The sequence below is a fragment of the Salmo salar genome, chromosome 02 (assembly GCF_965601325.2).
Source record: "Salmo salar chromosome 02, fSalSal1, whole genome shotgun sequence".
NCBI lineage: Eukaryota > Metazoa > Chordata > Actinopteri > Salmoniformes > Salmonidae > Salmo > Salmo salar.
In genome coordinates, this window is record NC_138292.1 from 72122624 (window position 1) to 72146593 (window position 23970).

General features: G+C 43.1%; 1 protein-coding gene and 1 long non-coding RNA gene across 2 annotated transcripts; both read left to right on the top strand.

The window, feature by feature from the left end:
- The first annotated feature begins 18161 nt into the window (after positions 1 to 18161).
- LOC145864216 (contactin-5-like) lies at positions 18162 to 20759 on the top strand. Its single transcript, XM_082969421.1, has 3 exons — positions 18162 to 19762; positions 19935 to 20261; positions 20422 to 20759. Exons 1-3 carry the CDS (start codon positions 19558 to 19560, stop codon positions 20757 to 20759), a joined length of 870 nt encoding a protein of 289 aa, XP_082825547.1. The 5' UTR covers positions 18162 to 19557.
- A 607-nt stretch (positions 20760 to 21366) lies between these two features.
- LOC123723829 (uncharacterized) lies at positions 21367 to 23722 on the top strand. The gene is made up of 4 exons (XR_014382904.1): positions 21367 to 21450; positions 21553 to 21604; positions 21690 to 21916; positions 22246 to 23722. It is a non-coding gene; the product is annotated as an uncharacterized LOC123723829 (long non-coding RNA).
- The last annotated feature ends 248 nt before the right edge of the window (positions 23723 to 23970 follow it).

The window sequence follows — 23970 nt, forward strand, 5'->3', positions numbered from 1 at the left end:
TGTGTGTGTGTTTGTCTGTCAGAAATCTGACTCTCTCTCCATCTCCCCCCTCCTCCCTCCCTCCTCCCCTCTTCTCTCCAGCGGTATGGTGAGGCAGACAGGGCAACATTGGAGGCTCCTCAGAAATTCATAAAAATGTAATGTTTTAAACATTTGAAAAGTTATCCTTTTAAGATAAAAATGTCAACATATAAATTATTTAAACATACTGTTTTGCAATGAAGATCTACAGTAGCCTCAACAGCACTCTGTAGGTTAGCACCATGGAGTAGCTGGAGGACAGCTAGCTTCCATCCTCCTCTGGGTATATTGATTTCAATACAAAAAAAATAGGAGATTCATGTTTCTTACTCCCTTTCATAGACTTACACATTAATTATGACAACTTCCGGACGATGTCCTCCAACCTATTAGAGCTCTTGCAGCATGAACTGACATGTTGTCCACCCAAACAAAGGATCAGAGAATTAATCTAATACTGAATGCATAAGCTACAGCTAGATAGCACTGCAGTGCACACAATGTGGTGAGTAGTTGAGTCAGAGAGAAAGACAATAGTTGAACAGTTTTGAACAAACAGAGTACTTCCAAAATGAAGGAGAAGCAAGAGAGAGATAGAAAGAGATATTTTGTTAAAAAAAATCACTTTCACTTACTTAGCTAGCAAATGCAGCTATCTAGTTTAGCCTACTGAAACACCCTGCTCAAACAGAGGGATGCTATGTTAACTAGCTGGCTATGACTATCCAACAAAACACTGGAACTCTTCCAAGTCAAGGTAAGCTTTTGGTTTGACTAATTTATTGCCACCGGGGATCGCCGGTGTAACTGCTTACTGCTGACTGTAAACTGTAACGTTACCTCATGATTATAGCGGGTTTACTAGCGCTTTAGTTCTATTAGCTATTCTGACTATGGCATTACTTTAGCTAATATGGTGACAACGATATAGGGTGTGTGTAGTGGTTTGGCTTGGAAAGGTTTTTTCACCTGGTCACATACAGCTGATGTGTTGTGCATTGCTACTATAACAACCTCCACTCTTCTGGGAAGGCTTTCCACTAGATGTTGGAACATTAGTGAGGGGACTTGTATCCATTCAGCCACAAGAGCATTAGTGAGGTTGGGCACTGATGTTGGGAGATTATGCCTGGCTTGCAGTCTGCTTTCCAATTCATCCCAAAGGTTTTGATGGGTTTGAGGTCTGGGCTCTGCAGGCCATTCAAGATCTTCCACACTGATCTCAACAAACCATTTTTGTATGGACCTTGCTTTGTACACGGGGGCATTGTCATGCTGAAACAGGAAAGTGTCTTCTCCAAACTGTTGCCAATAAGTTTGAAGCATAGAATTGTATAGAATGTCATTGTATGCTGCAGTGTTAAGATCTCTCTTCACTGGAACTAAGGGATCTAGCCTGAACCATGAAAAAGATCCCCACCAAACCGAGATTCTGGCTGCCAGATGGAGGAGCATGATTCATCACTCCAGAGAACGCGTTTCCACTGCTCCAGAGTCCAATGATGGCAAGCTTTACACTACTCCAGCCGACGCTTGGCATTGCGCATGGTGATCTTAAGCTTGTGTGCGGCTGCTCGGTCATGGAATCCCATTTCATGAAGCTCCCGGCAAACAGTTATTGTGCTGATATTGCTTCCTGCAGCAGTTCGGAACTCGGTAGTGAGTGTTGCAGCCGAAGACACACAATTATTATTACACGCTAGGCACTTCAGCTCTCGGCGGTCTTGTGTGGCCTACCACTTTGTGGCTGAGCCGTTGTTGCTCCTAGATGTTACCACTTCATAATAACAGCATTTACAGTTGACCAGGGCAGCTCTAGCAGGTCAGAAATTTGACAAACTGACTTGTTGTAAAGGTGGCATCCTATGAAGGTGCCACATTGAAAGTCACTGAGCTCTTCAGAAAGGCCATTCTACTGCCAATGTTTGTTGATGGAGATTGCTCGATTTTATACATATGTCAGCAATGGGTGTGTTATGGCCTAATCCACTAATTTGGAGGGGTGTTCACGTACTTTTGAATATATAGTGTCCTGAGCTTTGTTATATTTCCTAGATATAGGACAATCACTTCAAAACCTTAGTTAGACTTAGTCTTTTTTTGCCATTTATGAATGTGTTATTCAATGTGTTAATATGGGCTATAGCATTAAAGGACACATTCAGTATTTTATCAAATCATTTTTAAGTATTTTTTTTTTTTTACCTAAAGGTATTATAAAAGTATTTTCCCCTACAGGGGATAAATAAATGCTACTTTTCTATTGAGGTACAATTGAATATGGGGCATGTTCCAGGCAGACTATATTGCAGTCACCTGCCTGCTCTCACAAACATTAGTCCTTCTCCTTTTTTTCCTAAAAGGGTACTATAATTCAAAATCAAATAGCTTAATGATCCATGTGTGACCACCTTAAAACAATTCCATATGTCAGCTAGTAGAACCCTCCAAACGGCTTAGACTTTTAGAGGTTCAGAAACCCAGTGTCAGAGGGAGCAATGTCCGGTACCTAAACACACAAATCAAATTGTATTAGTCACATGCGCCGAGTAAAACAGGTGAAGACCTTACTGTAAAATGGTTAATGACAAGCCCTTAACTAACAATGCAGTTGTTTTTATGTAAGAAAATAATACTTTTTTTTATTAATGAAATGCAACTAAAAAAGATCACACAATAAAATAACATTAACGAAGCAGCAATAACCAATTACATGAAAGATTATTCATTGTCATAAAAAAAACACGCATCATGCAGACACAATGGGACACAATAATCCCAGACAGACAGACAGACTTAGCTATATGCATGTCAGGGTTCACTTTGGGTCCATTGTTCTGAAGATCAGTGAGCTGAACACATCTCTTTCACACAAGCACACACTGAAAATTCAGAGCAGCTTGCCTTGGCCTTGGCATAATGACAGCTCACTGTTGTCTGTTGTTTCTAGCTAGCTAACGTTGGTAAATAAAAGTTAGCTAACTAACTAGCTTACTAGCTCAGTATGGGATCTTGCTGTAATTCAGCGGCAGCACATCATATTGTTCACAATCCAGTCCACAATGCACAAAACTACATCTGTTCTGTAACCTTCAGTACCAGCTGATGAAGAGTGATGGGAATGGGTCACATTTTGTCTCTTGTAAAACATGTAGGCCCACTCCTCAAATAAAGAAATACAACTACAGTATTCTGACTTTAGACCATTTTCTATTTAGATACAGTAACATCCCTTATGTGACATGCTGTTCCTGCATGTTAATGCCCTGACTAGGCTACTTTTAAAATGTATCAACCACAGAACTCACACTTAGGCCACGCCTGCTTCTACTAATACTTACAGTAGACTACTTCTTGTTTCCACGCAGTGACAGTAAGTTGACTAACTGTTCAAGACCTCTCCCCTTCACGTCACTCTGTAAGTACACTTGACGATATCTTGGAATATAGTTTTAGTTATGATGTATTTAGCCATACATCACATCACTTACTGTATCTTTGTACTTGTTGGTTTATTTTGAACTGTGTTTTGGTTGTTACATCAGGGCCTGTATTCATAAAGTGTCTCAGACGGTCCATATAATTATGATCTAATGGACTGTGGTTTCATGTGTTTAGTTTAGCTCAGTTTATTCAATTGCATGTTTAATACGTGATCAGTAGAGTATGCCAGTAATAGACGGATCTCAATTCAATGTTCACTGTCAAAGTATAACAGGGTCAAGTATAACTGTGTGTTTGTGCATGTGTGGTGTGTTTGTATTAATCTGATAGTGGTATGTACAGCCACGACCAAAATGATTGGCACCCTTGACAAATACTGAGCTATATTGTATGCTACAAAAGACGGGATGTACATTGTACATGTGGTTTCACATAAAGACGTGTGCTTGCTATTTTAAGAGCTCTCAGAGCAACAGATATAGATACATATATTATATTTAAGATATAGCAATAGATTGTTGTGGAGACATTTTGAAAATGGCCTAAAGCAAGAGTGACAGTAAGATTAAGAGAGATTGAGTGGATGCTTCGTAAGAGCTTTAGGAGTAGTATTAACATGAGACACAGTGATGGTGGGTTGTGTTTAGGAGTAGTATTAAAATGAGACGCAGTAATGATGGGTTGTGTTTAGGAGTAGTATTAACATGAGACACAGTGACGGTGGGTTGTGTTTAGGAGTAGTATTAACATGAGACACAGTGATGGTGGGTTGTGTTTAGGAGTAGTATTAACATGAGACACAGTGATGGTGGGTTGTGTTTAGGAGTAGAATTAACATGCGACACAGTGATGGTGGGTTGTGTTTAGGAGTAGTATTAACATGAGACACAGTGATGGTGGGTTGTGTTTAGGAGTAGAATTAACATGAGACACAGTGATGGTGGGTTGTGTTTAGGAGTAGAATTAACATGAGACACAGTGATGGTGGGTTGTGTTTAGGAGTAGTATTAACATGAGACAGTGACGGTGGGTTGTGTTTAGGAGTAGTATTAACTTGAGACACAGTGATGGTGGGTTGTGTTTAGGAGTAGTATTAACATGAGACAGTGACGGTGGGTTGTGTTTAGGAGTAGTATTAACATGAGACACAGTGACGGTGGGTTGTGTTTAGGAGTAGTCTTAACATGAGACACAGTGATGGTGGGTTGTGTTTAGGAGTAGTATTAACATGAGACACAGTGATGGTGGGTTATGTTTAGGAGTAGTATTAACATGAGACAGTGACGGTGGGTTGTGTTTAGGAGTAGTATTAACATGAGACACAGTGATGGTGGGTTGTGTTTAGGAGTAGTATTAACATGAGACAGTGACGGTGGGTTGTGTTTAGGAGTAGTATTAACTTGAGACACAGTGATGGTGGGTTGTGTTTAGGAGTAGAATTAACATGAGACACAGTGATGGTGGGTTGTGTTTAGGAGTAGTATTAACATGAGACACAGTGATGGTGGGTTGTGTTTAGGAGTAGTATTAACATGAGACACAGTGATGGTGGGTTATGTTTAGGAGTAGTATTAACATGAGACAGTGACGGTGGGTTGTGTTTAGGAGTAGTATTAACATGAGACACAGTGATGGTGGGTTGTGTTTAGGAGTAGTATTAACATGAGACAGTGACGGTGGGTTGTGTTTAGGAGTAGTATTAACTTGAGACACAGTGATGGTGGGTTGTGTTTAGGAGTAGAATTAACATGAGACACAGTGATGGTGGGTTGTGTTTAGGAGTAGTATTAACATGAGACACAGTGATGGTGGGTTGTGTTTAGGAGTAGTATTAACATGAGACACAGTGATGGTGGGTTATGTTTAGGAGTAGTATTAACATGAGACAGTGACGGTGGGTTGTGTTTAGGAGTAGTATTAACATGAGACACAGTGATGGTGGGTTGTGTTTAGGAGTAGTATTAACATGAGACAGTGACGGTGGGTTGTGTTTAGGAGTAGTATTAACTTGAGACACAGTGATGGTGGGTTGTGTTTAGGAGTAGTATTAACATGAGACAGTGACGGTGGGTTGTGTTTAGGAGTAGTATTAACATGAGACACAGTGACGGTGGGTTGTGTTTAGGAGTAGTCTTAACATGAGACACAGTGATGGTGGGTTGTGTTTAGGAGTAGTATTAACATGAGACACAGTGATGGTGGGTTGTGTTTAGGAGTAGAATTAACATGAGACACAGTGATGGTGGGTTGTGTTTAGGAGTAGAATTAACATGAGACACAGTGATGGTGGGTTGTGTTTAGGAGTAGTATTAACATGAGACACAGTGATTGTGGGTTGTGTTTAGGAGTAGTATTAACATGAGACACAGTGATGGTGGGTTATGTTTAGGAGTAGTATTAACATGAGACAGTGACGGTGGGTTGTGTTTAGGAGTAGTATTAACATGAGACACAGTGATGGTGGGTTGTGTTTAGGAGTAGTATTAACATGAGACAGTGACGGTGGGTTGTGTTTAGGAGTAGTATTAACTTGAGACACAGTGATGGTGGGTTGTGTTTAGGAGTAGTATTAACATGAGACAGTGACGGTGGGTTGTGTTTAGGAGTAGTATTAACATGAGACACAGTGATGGTGGGTTGTGTTTAGGAGTAGTATTAACATGAGACACAGTGATGGTGGGTTGTGTTTAGGAGTAGTATTAACATGAGACACAGTGATGGTGGGTTGTGTTTAGGAGTAGTATTAAAATGAGACGCAGTGATGGTGGGTTGTGTTTAGGAGTAGTATTAACATGAGACACATTGATGGTGGGTTGTGTTTAGGAGTAGAATTAACATGAAACACAGTGATGGTGGGTTGTGTTTAGGAGTAGTATTAACATGAAACACAGTGATGGTGGGTTGTGGTTTCGTTTGTTTAGATGCACACACTGACTGTCAACTTCCTGTTCTGCTTTCCTGTCTGTCCTCTCACAGACCTCCTGAATCATATCAGAAATCTGTATATACACATTCGACTATACAGAATATGGTTCTCTGTAACTCAGTTGGTAGAACATGGCACCTGCAACGTAATAGGTTTTGTTCACAGGACCACCCATATGTAAAATATATGCACATGACTGTAAATTGCTTTGGATAGTTGAGTCTTATAAATGGCATTATTTATGGACAGCAGACTACAATAGACTACACAGTCAATACAGCAGACTATGGTGATGTTAAATGATGCCTCTGCTAGATAAAGCTACTGCCAGTACTGTACAACAGGCTGGTGAGTGGATAAATTGGAGGATGGACTCATTGCAATGGCATGAAGGAACACTAACCTATCATTTTATTAATTGTACTGCCCAAATGAATGAGGATTGGAGGCTGCAGTAATGTTGAGATGCCAGTAGGGAAAGCGCTAGTCTAGAACACTGGAACCTTTCAGCAGCACTTTGATGCAGATGATGAGGAGGGATGGGAACGGGTCAGATTTTAATTATTAAAAAAATATAGGCCCATTCCTTAGAAGAATAAGAAATGCAAACATTTTCTGACATGTTGTTTATGCATGTCAGTGTCCTAACGTCCTGACTAGGCTACTTTTAAAATGTGTCTCACACTTACAAATCAAATCAAATGTTATTAGTCACATGCGCCGAATACAACAGGTGTAGACCTTACAGTGATATTCTTACTTACAAGCCCCTAACCAACAGTGCAGTTTAAAAAATACGGATTAGAATGAGATAAAAGTAACAAGTAATTAAAGAGCAGCAGTAAAAAATAACAATATATACAGGGGGGTGCAGGTACAGAGTCAATGTGCGGGGGCAACGGTTAGTTGAGGTAGTATGTACATGTAGGTAGAGTTATTAAAGTGACTAAGCATAGATGACAACAGAGAGTGGCAGTGGTGCGGAGGGGGGAGGGGGGGGGGGGCAATGCAAATAGTCTGGGTAGCCATTTGACTTTATGTTCAGGAGTTATGGCTTGGGGGTAGAAGCTGTTTAGAACCCTCTTGGACCTAGACTTAGCGCTCCAGTACCTCTTGCCGTGCAGTAACAGAGAGAACAGTCTATGACTAGGGTGGCTGGAGTCTTTGACAATTTTTAGGGCCTTCCTCTGACACCGCCTGGCATAGAGGTCCTGGATGGCTGGAAGCTTTGTCCCAGTGATGTACTGGGCCGTTCGCACTACCCTCTATAGTGCCTTGCGGTCAGAGGCCGAGCAGTTGCCATACCAGGCAGTGATGCAACCAGTCAGGATGCTCTCGATGGTGCAGCTGTAGAACCTTTGAGGATCTGTGGACCCATGTCAAATCTTTTCAGTCTCCTGAGGGGGAATAGGTTTTGTCATGCCCGCGTCACGACTGTCTTGGTGTACTTGGACCATGTTAGTTTGTTGGTGATGTGGACACCAAGGAACTTGAGCTCTCAATCTGCTCCACTGCAGCCCTGTCGATGAGAATGTGGGCGTGCTCGGTCCTCTTTTTCCTGTAGTCCACAATCATCTCCTTTGTCTTGATAACGTTGAGGGAGAAGTTGTTGTCCTGGCACCACACTGCCAGGTATCTGACCTCCTCCCTATACCCTTTCTCGTTGTTGTCGGTAATCAGGCCTACCACTGTTGTGTCATCGGCAAATTTAATGATGGTGTTGGAGTCGTGCCTGGCCGTGCAGTCATAAGTGAACAGTGTGGAGTGGGTCTAGGAGTGGGTCTAGGGTTTCTGGGATGATGGTGTGAGCCATGACCAGCCTTTCAAAGAAATTAATGGCTACAGACGTGAGTGCTACGGGTCTGTAGTCATTTAGGCACAGGCACTTGGTGGTCTGCTTAAAACATGTTGGTATTACAGACTCGGACAGGGAGAGGTTGAAAATGTCAGTGAAGACACTTGCTAGTTGGTCAGCGCATGCTCAGAGTACACGTCCTGGTAATCCGTCAGGCCCTGTGGCCTTGTGAATGTTGATGTGTCTAAAGGTCTTACTCATGCCAGCTGCGGAGAGCGTGATCACACAGTCGTCCGGAACAGCTGGTGCTCTCATGCATGTTTCAGTGTTATTTGCCTCGAAGCGAGCATAGAAGTAGTTTAGCTCGTCTGGTAGGCTCGTGTCACTGGCCAGCTCTCGGCTGTGCTTCCCTTTGCAGTCTGTAATGGTTTGCAAGCCCTGCCACATCCAATGAGCGTCAGAGCCGGTGTAGTACGACTCAATCTTTGTCCTGTATTGATGCTTTGCCTGTTTGATGGTTCGTCAGAAGGCACAGCGGGATTTCTTATAAGCTTCCAGGTTAGAGTCTCGTTCCTTGAAAGTGGCAGCTCTAGTCTTTACCTCAGAGCGGATGCTGCCTGTAATCCATGGCTGCTGGTTGGGGTATGTACGTACGGTCACTGTGGGGACGACGTCATCGATACACTTATTGATGAAGCCAATGACAGATGTGGTGTACTCCTCAATGCTATTGGAGGAATCCCGGAACATATTCCAGTCTGTGCTAGCAAAACAGTCCTGTTGCTTTGCATCTGCTTCAACACTTTTTTATTGATCTAGTCACTGGTGCTTCTTGCTTTAATTTTTGCTTGTAAGCAGGAATCAGAGGGATGGAATTATAGTTAGATTTGCTAAATGGAGGGTGAGGGAGAACTTTGTATGTGTCTCTGTGTGTGGAGTATTGGTGGTCCAGAGTTCTTTTCCCTCTGGTTGCACATTTAACATGCTGATAGAAATTTGGTAAAATGTATTTAATTTTCCCTGTGTTAAAGTCCTCGGCTACTAGGAGCGCCGCCTAGGAGCGTTTTCTTGTTTGCTTATGGCGGAATACAGCTCCTTCAATTCTGTCTTAGTGCCAACCTCTGACTGAGGTGGTATGTAAACAGCTAAGAAGAATACAGATGAGAACTCTCTCGGTAGGTAATGTGGTCTACAGCTTATCATGATATACTCAACCTCAGGTGAGCAATAGCTTGAGAATTCCTTAGATATAGTTGTCATGACGTTGCCCTCTTTGAGTACAGGGAGGACAGTTGACCCCCTCCCCCTTGCACCATCCCCCAACCTACCTACCTCCCCCACCCAGGCCCTGTGTGAAGGGGTGGTCAAATTCTAGAGGAGAATCTCTTGCCACATGGCCCAGTTGAGACACAGAGGGGTTTCATAGAGAAACACAGGAAATTCTTCCAACTCGCAGAATTGGGGAACCGAACGACATTTATGTTCTGGAGAAGGTATAAAAGATTGGTGAAGAATCCAGCTACGAACTGGTCCGCTTGGTACAATTTTGTGATACTCAGAAGAGACAATATAGCCATATTACCATAAAACTGTTTATATAATAGCCTCAGCTATGGGACTTGCATCCAAATGGTTGTATAAAATGTATTAATAAGGATAAAGCTATTTGGAATACGTTGAGATGCCATGTACTGATGTTAACCTGTTGGGGATAGGGGGCAGTATTTGCACGGCCGGATAAAAAAACGTACCCGATTTAATCTGGTTACTACTCCTGCCCAGTAACTAGAATATGCATATAATTGTTTGATTTGGATAGAAAACAAACTAAAGTTTCTAAAACTGTTTGAATGGTGTCTGTGAGTATAACAAATCTCATTTGGCAGGCCAAAACCTGAGAAGATTCCAAACAGGAAGCGCTCTCTCTGACTATTTCTTGGCCTTCTTGATCATCTCTAACCAAAACAGGGGATCTCTGGCATAACGTGACATTTTCTTACGCTCCCATAGGCTCTCAGAAGGCGCCAGAGCGATGAATGGTGGCTTTGCAGGCCATGGCTGAAAAACATTAGCGCATTTGGATAGTGGTCGATCTGAGGACAATGAGACTGGAGGCGCGTGCACGAGCCGACACCATGTTTACTTTCTCTCTCTTTGAACGAAAACAACGACTCCCGGTCGGAATATTTTTTACGAGAAAAATAGCATAAAAATTGATTTTAAACAGCGGTTGACATGCTTCGAAGTACGGTAATGGAATATTTTGAATTTTTTTGTCACGAAACGCGTCGGGCGCGTCACCCTTCTTTACCCTTCGGATAGTGTCTTGAACGCACGAACAAAACGCCGCTATTTGGATATAACTATGGATTATTTGGAACCAAACCAACATTTGTTATTGAAGTAGAAGTCCTGGGAGTGCATTCTGACGAAGAACAGCAAAGGTAATCAAACTTTTCTAATAGTAAATCGGAGTTTGGTGAGTACCACACTTGGTGGGTGTCAAAATAGCTAGCCTGTGATGGCCGGGCTATCTACTCAGAATATTGCAAAATGTGCTTTCACCGAAAAGCTATTTTAAAATCGGACATAGCGAGTGCATAAAGGAGTTCTGTATATATAATTCTTAAAATAATTGTTATGTTTTTTGTGAACGTTTATCGTGAGTAATTTCGTAAATTCACCGGAAGTGTTCGGTGGGAATGCTAGTCACATGCTAGTCACATGCTAATGTAAAAAGCTGGTTTTTGATATAAATATGAACTTGATTGAACAAAACATGCATGTATTGTATAACATAATGTCCTAGGATTGTAATCTGATGAAGATCATCAAAGGTTAGTGCTGCATTTAGCTGTGGTTTGGGTTTATGTGACATTATATGCTAGCTTGAAAAATGGGTGTCTGATTATTTCTGGCTGGGTACTCTGCTGACATAATCTAATATTTTGCTTTCATTGTAAAGCCTTTTTGAAATCGGACTCATTCAAACATTTCTAGAAACTTTGGAGTGTTTTCTATCCAAAGCTAATAATTATATGCATATTCTAGTTTCTGGGCAGGAGTAATAATCAGATTAAATCGGGTACGTTTTTTATCCGGCCGTGAAAATACTGCCCCCTATCCATAACAAGTTAATGTGATAGAATGTATTTCTGTTCAAAGCATCGGCACGCCCCCATGGACACAGACAGGACCAGGCGTCATGTGACAAGCCTGTTCTATGTTCACTTATAAAACCCCACCCTGATTTACTTTCTCTAGACCAGTTTACCTCAGAAGAGAGAGCCAAGGTTTGACCCCCAATTCCTCTACTGAAAGTTAACTATACCACATGGTTAAACTTTTAGACTATCGAGAACGACAGAATAATAACAAGTCTTTGATATTAATTAATAGTCTGCAGCTAGAAATTATATCATTGAACGCGAAGACCGACTAATCATCCATTCTATAACGACATTAATGAATATCGCTTTGAAAGATCCATTCTAACCGAGAGAGAGAAAACAGGACAAAAACTCTCCAACAGGACAAAAACTCTCCAACAAGGATCCCGACGACACACTGAGCGTAAATATATATTGATTGCAATTGTTACCGAATGAGTGAGCGTTCATGTGCAAAGGATTAGCATATCAATTGTTAATATTTATCAACTCAAACAGGCTGCCATGCCTGTTTAGCCCACTAGGGCACATTCCTCTACCATTGCTTTGTAACGATACCTACTGTTTTCTGTGCTTTCTGTGAATTACTTAGTTTAGTAAATAAATGATTTTAAGACAATTGATGTATGGATGACTTTAGTAAAGGCTGGATTCGTGCAGATACAACAATTTACGACGTTTGGAATGAGACTGGACGCGAGGTAAAATACACCATTTAAACCAGAAGATAATCGGCCTATACTATAATAGAATATAATATATAATGTTATAATATAGGAAAGTGTCACAATTGTTGTCTTCGTCTTCTGACGATAATGCGAAATCGTCATCAGAAAATGTGGACCAATACGCAGCAGGTACGTGAATGCTCATCTTGATTTTTAATTAATCTCAACAATGAACATACAAAACACAAAAAAACGAACACTCGACAAATAAACAGTCTGGTAAGGCACAAGGCTATACACAGAATAATCACCCACAAATCACACATACAAACACACCCTAATATATGGAACTCTCAATCAAAGGCAGATAGACAACACCTGCCTTCAACTGAGAGTCCCAACCCCAATCAACCAAACATAGAAACACACAACCTAGACTAACCATAGAATTAACTAAACATAAACCAAAACCCGGAATTACTAAATCAAACACCCTTTACACAAACACACCACCCCGAACCACATAAAACAAATACCCCCTGCCACGCCCTGACCAAACTACAAAACAATTAACCTTATATACTGGCCAGGACGTGACAGTACCCCCCCCTTAAAGGTGCTACCCCAGAAGCACCTTAACAAAAAATAACCCCAAGCAACACCAACAAAAAGTCCCCTTTTCTAAAGGGAGGGAAGGGAGGGTGGCTGCCGTCAACGACGGCACTGTGCTACACCCCCCCTCCCCAACCCACCTATTTCTGGAGGTGGCTCTGGTTCCGGCCGTTCCAGGCTGTCGGGCCACTCTGGCATCGCCGAGGGGCAGTCGGGCCAGTCTGGCATCGCCGGGGGGCAGTCTGGGCAGTCTGGCAATTCGGGAGAGTCTGGGCAGTCTGGCAATTCGGGACAGTCTGGGCAGTCTGGCAATTCGGGACAGTCTGGGCAGTCTGGCAATTCGGGACAGTCTGGGCAGTCTGGCAATTCGGGACAGTCTGGGCAGTCTGGCAATTCGGGACACTCTGGGCAGTCTGGCAATTCGGGACAGTCTGGGCAGTCTGGCAATTCGGGACAGTCTGGGCAGTCTGGCAATTCGGGACAGTCTGGGCAGTCTGGCCACTCCGGCAGTTCAGGGCAGTCTGGCCACTCCGGCAGTTCAGGGCAGTCTGGCCACTCCGGCAGTTCAGGGCAGTCTGGCCACTCCGGCAGTTCAGCGCAGTCTGGCCACTCCGGCAGTTCAGCGCAGTCTGGCCACTCCGGCAGTTCAGCGCAGTCTGGCCACTCCGGCAGTTCAGCGCAGTCTGGCCACTCCGGCAGTTCAGCGCAGTCTGACCACTCCGGCAGTTCAGCGCAGTCTGACCTCTCTGGCGACTGTTGACTGGCGGGCAGCTCTGACGACTGTTGACTGGCGGGCAGCTCTGACGACTGTTGACTGGCGGGCAGCTCTGACGATGACTGTTGACTGGCGGGCAGCTCTGACAATGACTGTTGACTGGCGGGCAGCTCTGACGATGACTGTTGACTGGCGGGCAGCTCTGACGATGACTGTTGACTGGCGGGCAGCTCTGACGATGACTGTTGACTGGCGGGCAGCTCTGACGATGACTGTTGACTGGCGGGCAGCTCTGACGATGACTGTTGACTGGCGGGCAGCTCTGATGATGACTGTTGACTGGCGGGCAGCTCTGACGATGACTGTTGACTGGCGGGCAGATCTGATGATGACTGTTGACTGGCGGGCAGCTCTGATGAAGACTGTTGACTGGCGAGGCTGGGTTGACGCACTTGTAGCCTGGTGCGTGGTGCTGGTACTGGGCTTACCAGATTATGTACACGCACCTCCAGGCTAGTGCGGGGAGCGGGAACAGGACGAGTCGGACTGGGTTGACGCACTTCCGGGTCCGCACGAGAGACAGGAGCTGGAAACCCAGGGCTATGGAGGCGCACAGCCGGTCTAGATCTTACCTCCTGCACAACCCGCCTTGGCTGGATGGAACTAGTAGCCCTGTACGAGCGGGGTGCTCGTACAGGGCAGACTGGGCTGTGCAGGGGCCTGATGGTAGCCGTGCGTAGAGCGGGAGTTGGGTAGCCTGGTCCTCGGAGGCGTACCGGCGACCAGATGCGCTGCGCAGGCATCCTCCTACCAGGCTGGATGCCCGCTCTAGCACGGCACCTGCGAGGGGCTGGAATAACGCGCACCGGACTGTGCGTGCGTATGGGTGAGATAGTGCGCTCCTCAGCGAAACATAGCGCTCTCCACCCCATACGCTCCTCCATATAACCACGAGTAGCTGGCTTCCGGCTCTTCTTACGCCTAGCCAAACTACCCGTGTGCCCCCCCAAAAAAATTTCTTGGGGGTGCCTCTCGTGCTTCTCCTTCAGCGCGTACTTGGCCTCGTACCACCGCCTCTCTGCCTTGGCTGCCTCAATTTCCCCCTGCGGGCGTCGATAATCCCCAGCCTGATGCCAGGGTCCGGCCCCGTCCAGAACTTCCTCCCAAGTCCACTTCTCCCGCCAGTCCAACTCGAACTCCGTCTGCTCCTTCCTCTGCTGCTTGGTCCTTTGGTGGTGGGTGATTCTGTCACAATTGTTGTCTTTGTCTTCTGACGATAATGCGAAATCGTCATCAGAAAATGTGGACCAATACGCAGCAGGTACGTGAATGCTCATCTTGATTTTTAATTAATCTCAACAATGAACATACAAAACACAAAAAAATGAACACTCGACAAATAAACAGTCTGGTAAGGCACAAGGCTATACACAGAATAATCACCCACAAATCACACATACAAACACACCCTAATATATGGAACTCTCAATCAAAGGCAGATAGACAACACCTGCCTTCAACTGAGAGTCCCAACCCCAATCAACCAAACATAGAAACACACAACCTAGACTAACCATAGAATTAACTAAACATAAACCAAAACCCGGAATTACTAAATCAAACACCCTTTACACAAACACACCACCCCGAACCACATAAAACAAATACCCCCTGCCACGCCCTGACCAAACTACAAAACAATTAACCTTATATACTGGCCAGGACGTGACAGAAAGTTATATTAGGAAAATTATAACTTTGTAATCTGAATATTTTCCTTGGTGCCCCGATCTCCTAGTTAATTACAGTTAAACGATTAATCAGTTTAATCGCGTGATAATAATTACAGGGAGTTATTTTGATAAACATGTCTTCAGTTTAATGGTGCCCTCAAGACACAACATAGTGCACCAGCTGTTATTTACAAAAATACATACATCGCTTCTTGTCTTACCAGACGCCGCTGTTCTATCCTGCCGGTACGTCTTATAACCAGCCAGCTATATGTTGACATTGTCGTGGTTCAGCCACGACTCCGTGAAGCTTAAGATGTTACAGTTTTTAATATCCCGTTGGTAGTTTATGTGGTGTGTTTGCCAGCAGATTTGAGGGAATTGTTTTTTTTTTAGATCGCCTCCGAATCCTCAGAAGGCAGACTTCTCTCCGGCCTCTCTTTTACGCCTCTTCTTCATGCAGATCACGGGGGTCGGGCCTGTTCTTGTTTCTCTGCACTGCCAGTAAGTGTTGTTGGTTTAGATGAACTAACTCAGCATCACCTTCATGTCATCCACAGACCTCTACAGCCTGAACCATATCAGAGTTCTTTATATGGACATTATACTGTATGTCCTTCATTAGCACTTTATATTCACAGAATAGTATATGTACAACAGGCTACATGAGACTATATATGGACAACAGGCTACATTAGACTATATATGGATAACAGGCTAAATTAGACTATATATAGATAACAGGCTACATTAGACTATATATGGATAACAGGCTACATTAGACTATATATGGACAACAGGCTCCATAAGGCAATATATGGATAACAGGCTACATTAGACTATATATGGACAGCAGGCTACATTAGACTATATATAGATAACAGGTTACATTAGACTATATATATGGACAACAGGCTACATTAGACTACATATGGACTGCAGGCTACATTAGACTATACAGTGGGGGAAAAAGTATTTTATCCCCTGCTGATTTTGTACGTTTGCCCACTTACAAAGAAATGATCAGTCTATAATTTTAATTGTAGGTTTATTTGAACAGTGAGAGACAGAATAACAACAAAAAAATCCAGAAAAATGCATGTCAAAAACGTTATAAAATTATTTGCTTTTTAATGAGGGAAATAAGTATTTGACCCCCTCTCAATCAGAAAGATTTCTGGCTCCCAGGTGTCTTTTATACAGGTAATGAGCTGAGATTAGGAGCACGCTCTTAAAGGGAGTGCTCCTAACCGCAGCTTGTTACCTGTAAAAAAGACACCTGTCCACAGAAGCAATCAATCAATTTGAGAAATCAATCAATTTGAGCAATCAATTTGTGTGTGTGTGTGTGTGTGTGTGTGAGAGAGTCACTTGCTGTTCAGCCTCACAGCTTGGGGATAGGAGCTATCATTGAACCTGGTGGTCAGTCTTTAGGCTGCTGTACAGCTTGATGGATCGTAGAGGTTTGAACATATTTGGGGTTCTATATTTGGGGTTCTGAGAATAAAACAGCTTCATAACAATCAATGTAGAAATATGTGTTTACAGTACTACACATCTGTTCAATACTTTGTTGTTGATGACTTTTTTGTATCCATTAGGAAATAGTTTTTGCATCATACATCATGTCATCTTAAATAAACAGACATGCAACACGTCACACACATTACATACATAGTGCAATAGACTTACAGACAGTATTCACATAGACAACCATATAGCACAATACAACACAACACAACATGAGCCTGGTTCATTTTCAGTAATGAGGCCCTGTACCCCATTTACAGTTTCTACTTCAATGTATCAGGTGGAGTTATTCACCAGCTATAGAGTGAGTTGTTGGTGTTTCTAAGACTGCAGGGTGGGAGATGCAACAATGGCCTTGAGAACAGCAGGAAGTGTGTTGGTGGTCTTTCTCTGGTCTGTAGCAGGTATGGTCTCATTCTTATCTTTTAGTTGCTCTGTTTAACAATCTACAGACATTTATAAAAGGATAAGAATCATAATGTTATTCTGGTGTGTTCTGTTAGGTGTCTCCACTTAAATAGTTATCTTTCACACCTCACTGAGTGATACTTATCTGTGGTTTCCATTCACACTCAACTCAGCAACTATGGCAAAGTGTGGACAGAACCCTACTGTCAGTGTGAGCCATAAGACCTTGACTTAATTCTGATTCCCTTCTGTTTTGTGACTGTTTCAGTGGTACTGGGTCAGTATGGCTGGAGTGTGACCTACACCAAGAAAGGTATCTGTACCTTGAAGGGGTCAACAGTGGATCTGGCCTGCTCTTACACATATCCCAGAGGTCATACAGTCACAACAACCACATGGTATAAATGGAATAGTTGGATCTGGACTCAAATCCAAGATAAATATGAGGATCGTATAGAGTACCGTGGGAATAAGGAGAATGACTGCACCCTGAGAATCACAGACCTGAGAGAGGAGGATTCAGCATCATATTACTTCTCATTTACAACAGGCTCATGGAAATCTGGCTCAGATGTCACTCTCTCTGTCACAGGTTCTGTAATCTGACATAAAGAGTATAGTTAGCACTTCTAATGATTTATTACATTTTGTCACGAAATTCATCGTGGTATTGAAGGGAAGACCAAAATGCAGCTGGTATATGGATACTCATTCTTTTAATTCACAAAAAAGGAGTAAAGCATCCACAGAAAAAAAACAAAAACAATACTCACGACTAACACCAGTGTGGCAGGCTCAACAAGCAGTGCTCACAAACAATTCCCCACAAACACACAGACAAACCCACCCAACTAATATAGGACTTCCAATCAAAGGCAACACCACACAGCTGCCTTCAATTGGAAGTCCACGCCAATTAACTCTACATAGAAACACCCAACCTAGACAGAACATAGAAAACACAACTTCTTCTGCCACGCCCTGACCAAAACTTATACACCTACTCCACCTGCTGGTCAGGACGTGACATTACCCCCCCTAAAGGTGCAGACCCCGAATGCACCTTCAAAAGAAAAAAACACAGAACATCCAAAACAACCCGAAAAAAATCCCCCTAACTACAGGGGGGGGGGGGGGGGGGGGGGGGCTGGCTGCCGTCAACGACGGCACTGTGCTACACCCCCCCTCCCCAACCCACCTATGTTGGAGGCGGCTCAGGTGCGGGACGTGGACCCCGCTCCATCCTCGTCGTTGCCCACTTCGGTAGCGCCCCTGGCTGCTCCGGAAGACTAGTAGGCGCACCTGACTTCGCCCGACTGGCGGGCGACTCTGGCGTCTCCTGACTGGCGGGGAGCTCTGGCGTCTCCTGACTGGCGGGGAGCTCTGGAGACTCCTGACTGGCGGGGAGCTCTGGCGACTCCTGACTGGCGGGGAGCTCTGGCGACTCCTGACTGGCGGGGAGCTCTGGCGACTCCTGACTGGCGGGGAGCTCTGGCGACTCCTGACTGGCGGGGAGCTCTGGCGACTCCTGACTGGCGGGGCTGGAATGACACACTAGAAGCCTTGTGCGTGGAGCTGGTACTGGACGTGCCAGCCCGGAGACACGCACCTCAAGGCTAGTGCGTGTAACGGGAAACACCGGACCGTAGAGGCGCACTGGCGGTCTAAAGCGCAGGGTTGGCATCACCCCTGCTGGCTCGATGCGTACTTTCCCCTGGCACATGCGGGGTGCTGGTACTGAGCATACTGGCCTGACAATACCAGGCCTTATCATAGCACCTACCCCAAAGCACGGGACTGTCCAGTCTGTTTGCCTCTAAAAAGGGTACGGGGCACTGGCCTGGGTCTCCAGTCTTTCCCCGTCAAACAGCCCTTGTGCCCCCCCCCTAAAAGATTCTTGGGGGTGCCTCTCGGGCTCCCTTACCAGTCGTTCTCCCCAGTCCTCGCCAGAATTCTTCCGCTGCTTGGTCCTGGTTTGGTGGGGAATTCTGTCACGAAATTCATCGTGGTGTTGAAGGGAAGACCAAAATGCAGCGGTATATGGATACTCATTCTTTTAATTCACAAAAAAGGAGTAAAGCATCCACAGAAGAAAAAAAACAATAAACAGTACTCACGACTAACACCAGTGTGGCAGGCTCAACAAGCAGTGCTCACAAACAATTCCCCACAAACACACAGACAAACACACCCAACTAATATAGGACTTCCAATCAAAGGCAACACCACACAGCTGCCTTCAATTGGAAGTCCACCCCAATTAACTCTACATAGAAACACCCAACCTAGACAGAACATAGAAAACACAACTTCTTCTGCCACGCCCTGACCAAAACTTATACACCTACTCCACCTGCTGGTCAGGACGTGACACATTTTCAATGAGAACCTTAGAATGGTGCTGACTGACAGATGTTCTCTATTGTTGTTTCATAACTTTCAAAGGCCCCCTGTTTATTTTTATTCCATCCATAATACCTGATTGGTTTAATTACGCTATTGTCATTTACCTTGCATTCAGACCTGCAGGTGAAGATGACTCCTGGAACAGAGGCACGAAGGAGAACACTGACCTGTATCACCACCTGTACTCTGACTGACAACCCCACCTACATTTGGTACAAGAACGGAGACAAAGTAAAGGAGGACTCTTCCAGCCTGTACTCAGACTACTTTAGTGATGCAGACAGTTACTCCTGTGCTGTACAAGGCCATGCGGATCTCCTCTCTCCTGCAGTGTGTGAGTCTGGACTTTTGCATTAAGATGTTATATCAATACAGTTTAGTTCAGGTTGTGAGACTAATGTCAATTAATCAGTAAATATGGATCATTATTTAATAATTTGGGTTTTCACTACTGTATTGTAATTTAAGATTTATACAAGGTGTTGTATGGTATTTTTTTATTTCAGGTCAGAACTGTTGGAGTGTGACTTACACCCATCAGAGTATCTGTGTCTTGAAGGGGTCAACAGTGAACATATCCTGCTCTTACACATATCCCAGTTATCATGAGATCAAAACAACTTTCTGGTTTACTAAATGGTCTGGTATGGATGCTGAAGATCTGAGCTCAGTGCCAGGGTATGAGGGTCATATAGAGTACCTTGGGGATAAGGAGAGTGACTGTACCCTGAGAATCACAGACCTGAGATTGAGTGACTCTGCTGGGTACAGGTTCAGATTCATAACATCTGGAGGAAAGTTTTCTGGCTCACCTGTCTCCCTGACTGTCACAGGTAATCTGTCACTCATCTCACATCTATAACTGTAATTACCTTATTAAGGGCAGTCATACAGACACCATAGTGGTATGTGATGGAAATATACTAAATGTAGTATTTCACATAAGAGGACATATATAGGAGGAGAATAATCATTTGTTTCCATTTACTCTAGACGTTGTGTTGGAAATGAATCGTACATCTGTGTCAGAGGGGGAGGGAGTCACACTGACATGTAGAACCAAATGTACGCTGGACCCAATCACAGCCTACAGTTGGTATAAGAATGGACAGCCTATACCAAACAGCAACACCTACTCTCCTGTCTATATCCTATTCTCAGTCAGCAGTGAGGATACAGGCAGATACTCCTGTGCTGTAAAAGGCCATGAGGATCTCCCCTCTGCTGAAGAGACTCTCACTGTCACATGTAAGTACATGGGGTTTAAACCTTTAGCTTTCTATATTATCACTGTAGTGACAGATATTAGCTCCACATGGTACTTTAATTGATCATCTTAAATACGAGTGTGAATCTAAAAGGCATTGTAGTGAAAAGTACAATTGTGGAATGTTTATATAAAATGTTTAATAAGTGACCTATTTGTACTTTTACTAAATCCATTGTCTTTTACATCAGATGGACCAAGGAACACCTCAGTGTCAGTCAGTCTCTCTGGTGAAATAGTGGAGGGCAGTTCAGTGACTCTGACCTGCAGCAGTGATGCCAACCCACCTGTGGACAAATACACCTGGTACAAGAAGAATGTAGCCTCACCAAAAGCATCAGGACAGAGTTACAGCATCACTAACATCATCGCTGAGGACAGAGGAGAATACTACTGTGAGGCCCAGAATGGAAGAGGATCTATGAACTCTACAGCTCTGATGATCATTATAGCAGGTAAAGTTACATCTTCAATACTTCAATATAAAACTACATGTTTCAATCTAATCCTAATCATTATACTTTGTCTTATTAAACCTTAGTTCATAACTATACATTGGGTTATACGATCCCTTAACAAGTATTGTATTATTGTCTCTATTTAAGTTTATTTTTAGTTTATTATATCATGCCATGTAATTCATATCATCCATATTTTATTATAGGGAAACAGGCCTCAGTTCTGACTGCAGCTGTAGGAATCATAGTGGTTGTTCTGGTTCTCATCCTCTGTCTCTCTGGACTCATGTGTTTCAGGTGAGTGAAAATGCATATTTTTATGTTGTTCATTATTTAAATGTAGCAGTCTGATTTGTTGTTAACTTCATCAATTAATTCATTAATTCATGTGTGAAACAGGAAGGCCTCCAAATCCCCCTCTGACACAAGAGACACAGCAGATGATGGACAGGTGAGTCTGTTGGAATCAGAAGATGACTGTGTATTCTTTGTGGAACATTTCCTTCCTCATGTTGTCTGTCCTCTCTTCCCATCAGGGAGACTCTAGTCCAGTGTATGACAACATCTCAAGCGTGGCCATGAGCCCTACAGACAACCCCACAGACAACCAGGATGACATTCACTACGCCAGCGTCCACTTCTCTCACTCCAAAAACCAGGAAGTGCCTCTGTACTCCACCGTCCAACTGCCTCAACCCCAGAAACAGGAAGAAGATGTCCAGTACTCTGCTCTGAAATTCAACCTCCCCACTGCTGCCACCTGGTGAGCATATTCTGCATTAAGGTCATTCATATGCTGCTGCTTACTGTAGGAGATGTCATCAATATGCAAAACAGTTGACCCCTAGTGACCACTAGTGAAGTCATTTCCTAAAACTACCAACCCAACAATGGACATCTCAATACAATTACTATGACATGTCTATAATGAGGGAGTGATTTGATGATGATTTCTCTGTCTGTGTTCCAAATGGAACCCTATTCCCTATTTAGTGAGCCCTATAGGCCCTGGCTAAAGGTAGTGCACTATAAATGGTATAGAGTGCCACCATTTGGGACACATTCTTTGTTTCATTTCTGTTTCTCTCTCAGACCCACAGCAGCACAAGCATCTGAGGAGGACCCCTCTGTTCTCTATAGTACAGTCAACAAACCCTGAACAAAGAAGACCTGAACACAACAAACCCAGAACCAAGAAGACCTGAACACAACAAACCCAGAAACCTTGTATATCTGGACCTGTATATTCAAACTATATAAGTGGTATAATTAGGGATCAAAGCTTTCACCTGGATTCACCTGGTCAGTCTATGTCATGGAAAGAGCAGGTGTTCCTAATGTTTTGTACACTCATTGTATAAAGATATATGTAATTAAGCAGTAAGGCCAGAGGTGGTGTGGTATATGGCCAATATACCACGGCTAAGGGCTGTTATTATGCACTACACAACGAGGGGTGTCTGGATGTAGCCCTTAGTCGTGGTATATTGGCCATATACCACAAACCACGGAGGTGCCTTACTGCTGTTATAAACTGGTTACCAACATAAATAGAAAAGTGTTTTTGCGTCATAACAGTGATATATTGTCTGATATACCAACACAATCTCACACGCAAATCGTGCAAATATGTACAAAAACTATTTTAGCAGAATTCGTATGTTTTTTGCATTTTTGTGTGGATTAATTTGTGTGGAAAGACACTCCTTTTTGTGCGACTTAATTCGTAGGAAAAAACACACATTTTGTGCGACTTTATTCATAGGAAAATACATTTTTCGGGGCAAATTTCGTAACAATCTTTTTTAAATTGCATGATGAGCAATGGTGTTCTACACTGCCTTTTTTTGTCTGATATACAGCACACACTTCTGAAATGTTATTTCAGCCAATCAGCATCCAGGAACCAAACTATCCAGTTTTTAATAGTATATAATAATATATGCCGTTTACCAGACACTTTAATCCAAAGCCATTCACTCAGTCATTACAGTCATGCGTGCATAAAGCTTTCATATGGGAAGTCCTAGCAGGAATGGAACCCATGAGCCATGCTCTAACAACCGAGCCACACTACTTTAGTCAAGCAGAGTATAAATGCTGATCTAGGGTCAGTTTTGCCTTTTAAACTATGATGAATAAGAAAGGGACCTTAAAAAATGAGATATTTTTTAAGTTTACATAAAAAATATATATATTTACAGAAAACTCAGAATCTGATTACAAGAACCTTTGACAAAAACATTGTATTTCTGAAGATGGCAGCCTCAAGGTCCATGTATATTTTATATAACTATATTTGCTACTATATATATGTTATCTTTCTGAAACAATCATCAGACTTGTGAGACTATATGTGAAGGCTAACAGCAATTGTTAATCTGTTTCTATAACATTGTATTTCTTCATATGGCATTGTTAGATGATACACATAAAATATAGTTTTTATGACAAAGTTATGGCACAATTTTGCCTCAATGTCAAGAAAAGTGTTCTGCTTGATGAAATGTTACTTATTGTTTTTAAGAAAATGTGTGAAGTGTGAAATTTCTTGTAATAAACTTTAAGATTAAACTTCATTGTCACTGTTTTCAACTTGTATCTTTAGTGGAGAGAAAATGAAAAGCTTTCAAAATATTTTCTTTTAATCAACAACCCAAAAATGTGTAACCTACAGACCCCTGAAAGAAACATTGACTTAGATTTTTATTTTAAACAAGCTCACGAGATAAAGTGTCCATGATTTATAAAACGAGCTCACAAATTGTAAAACATGCTAATGAATTACTAAAATGTGTGCATGAATTGACATAAAAC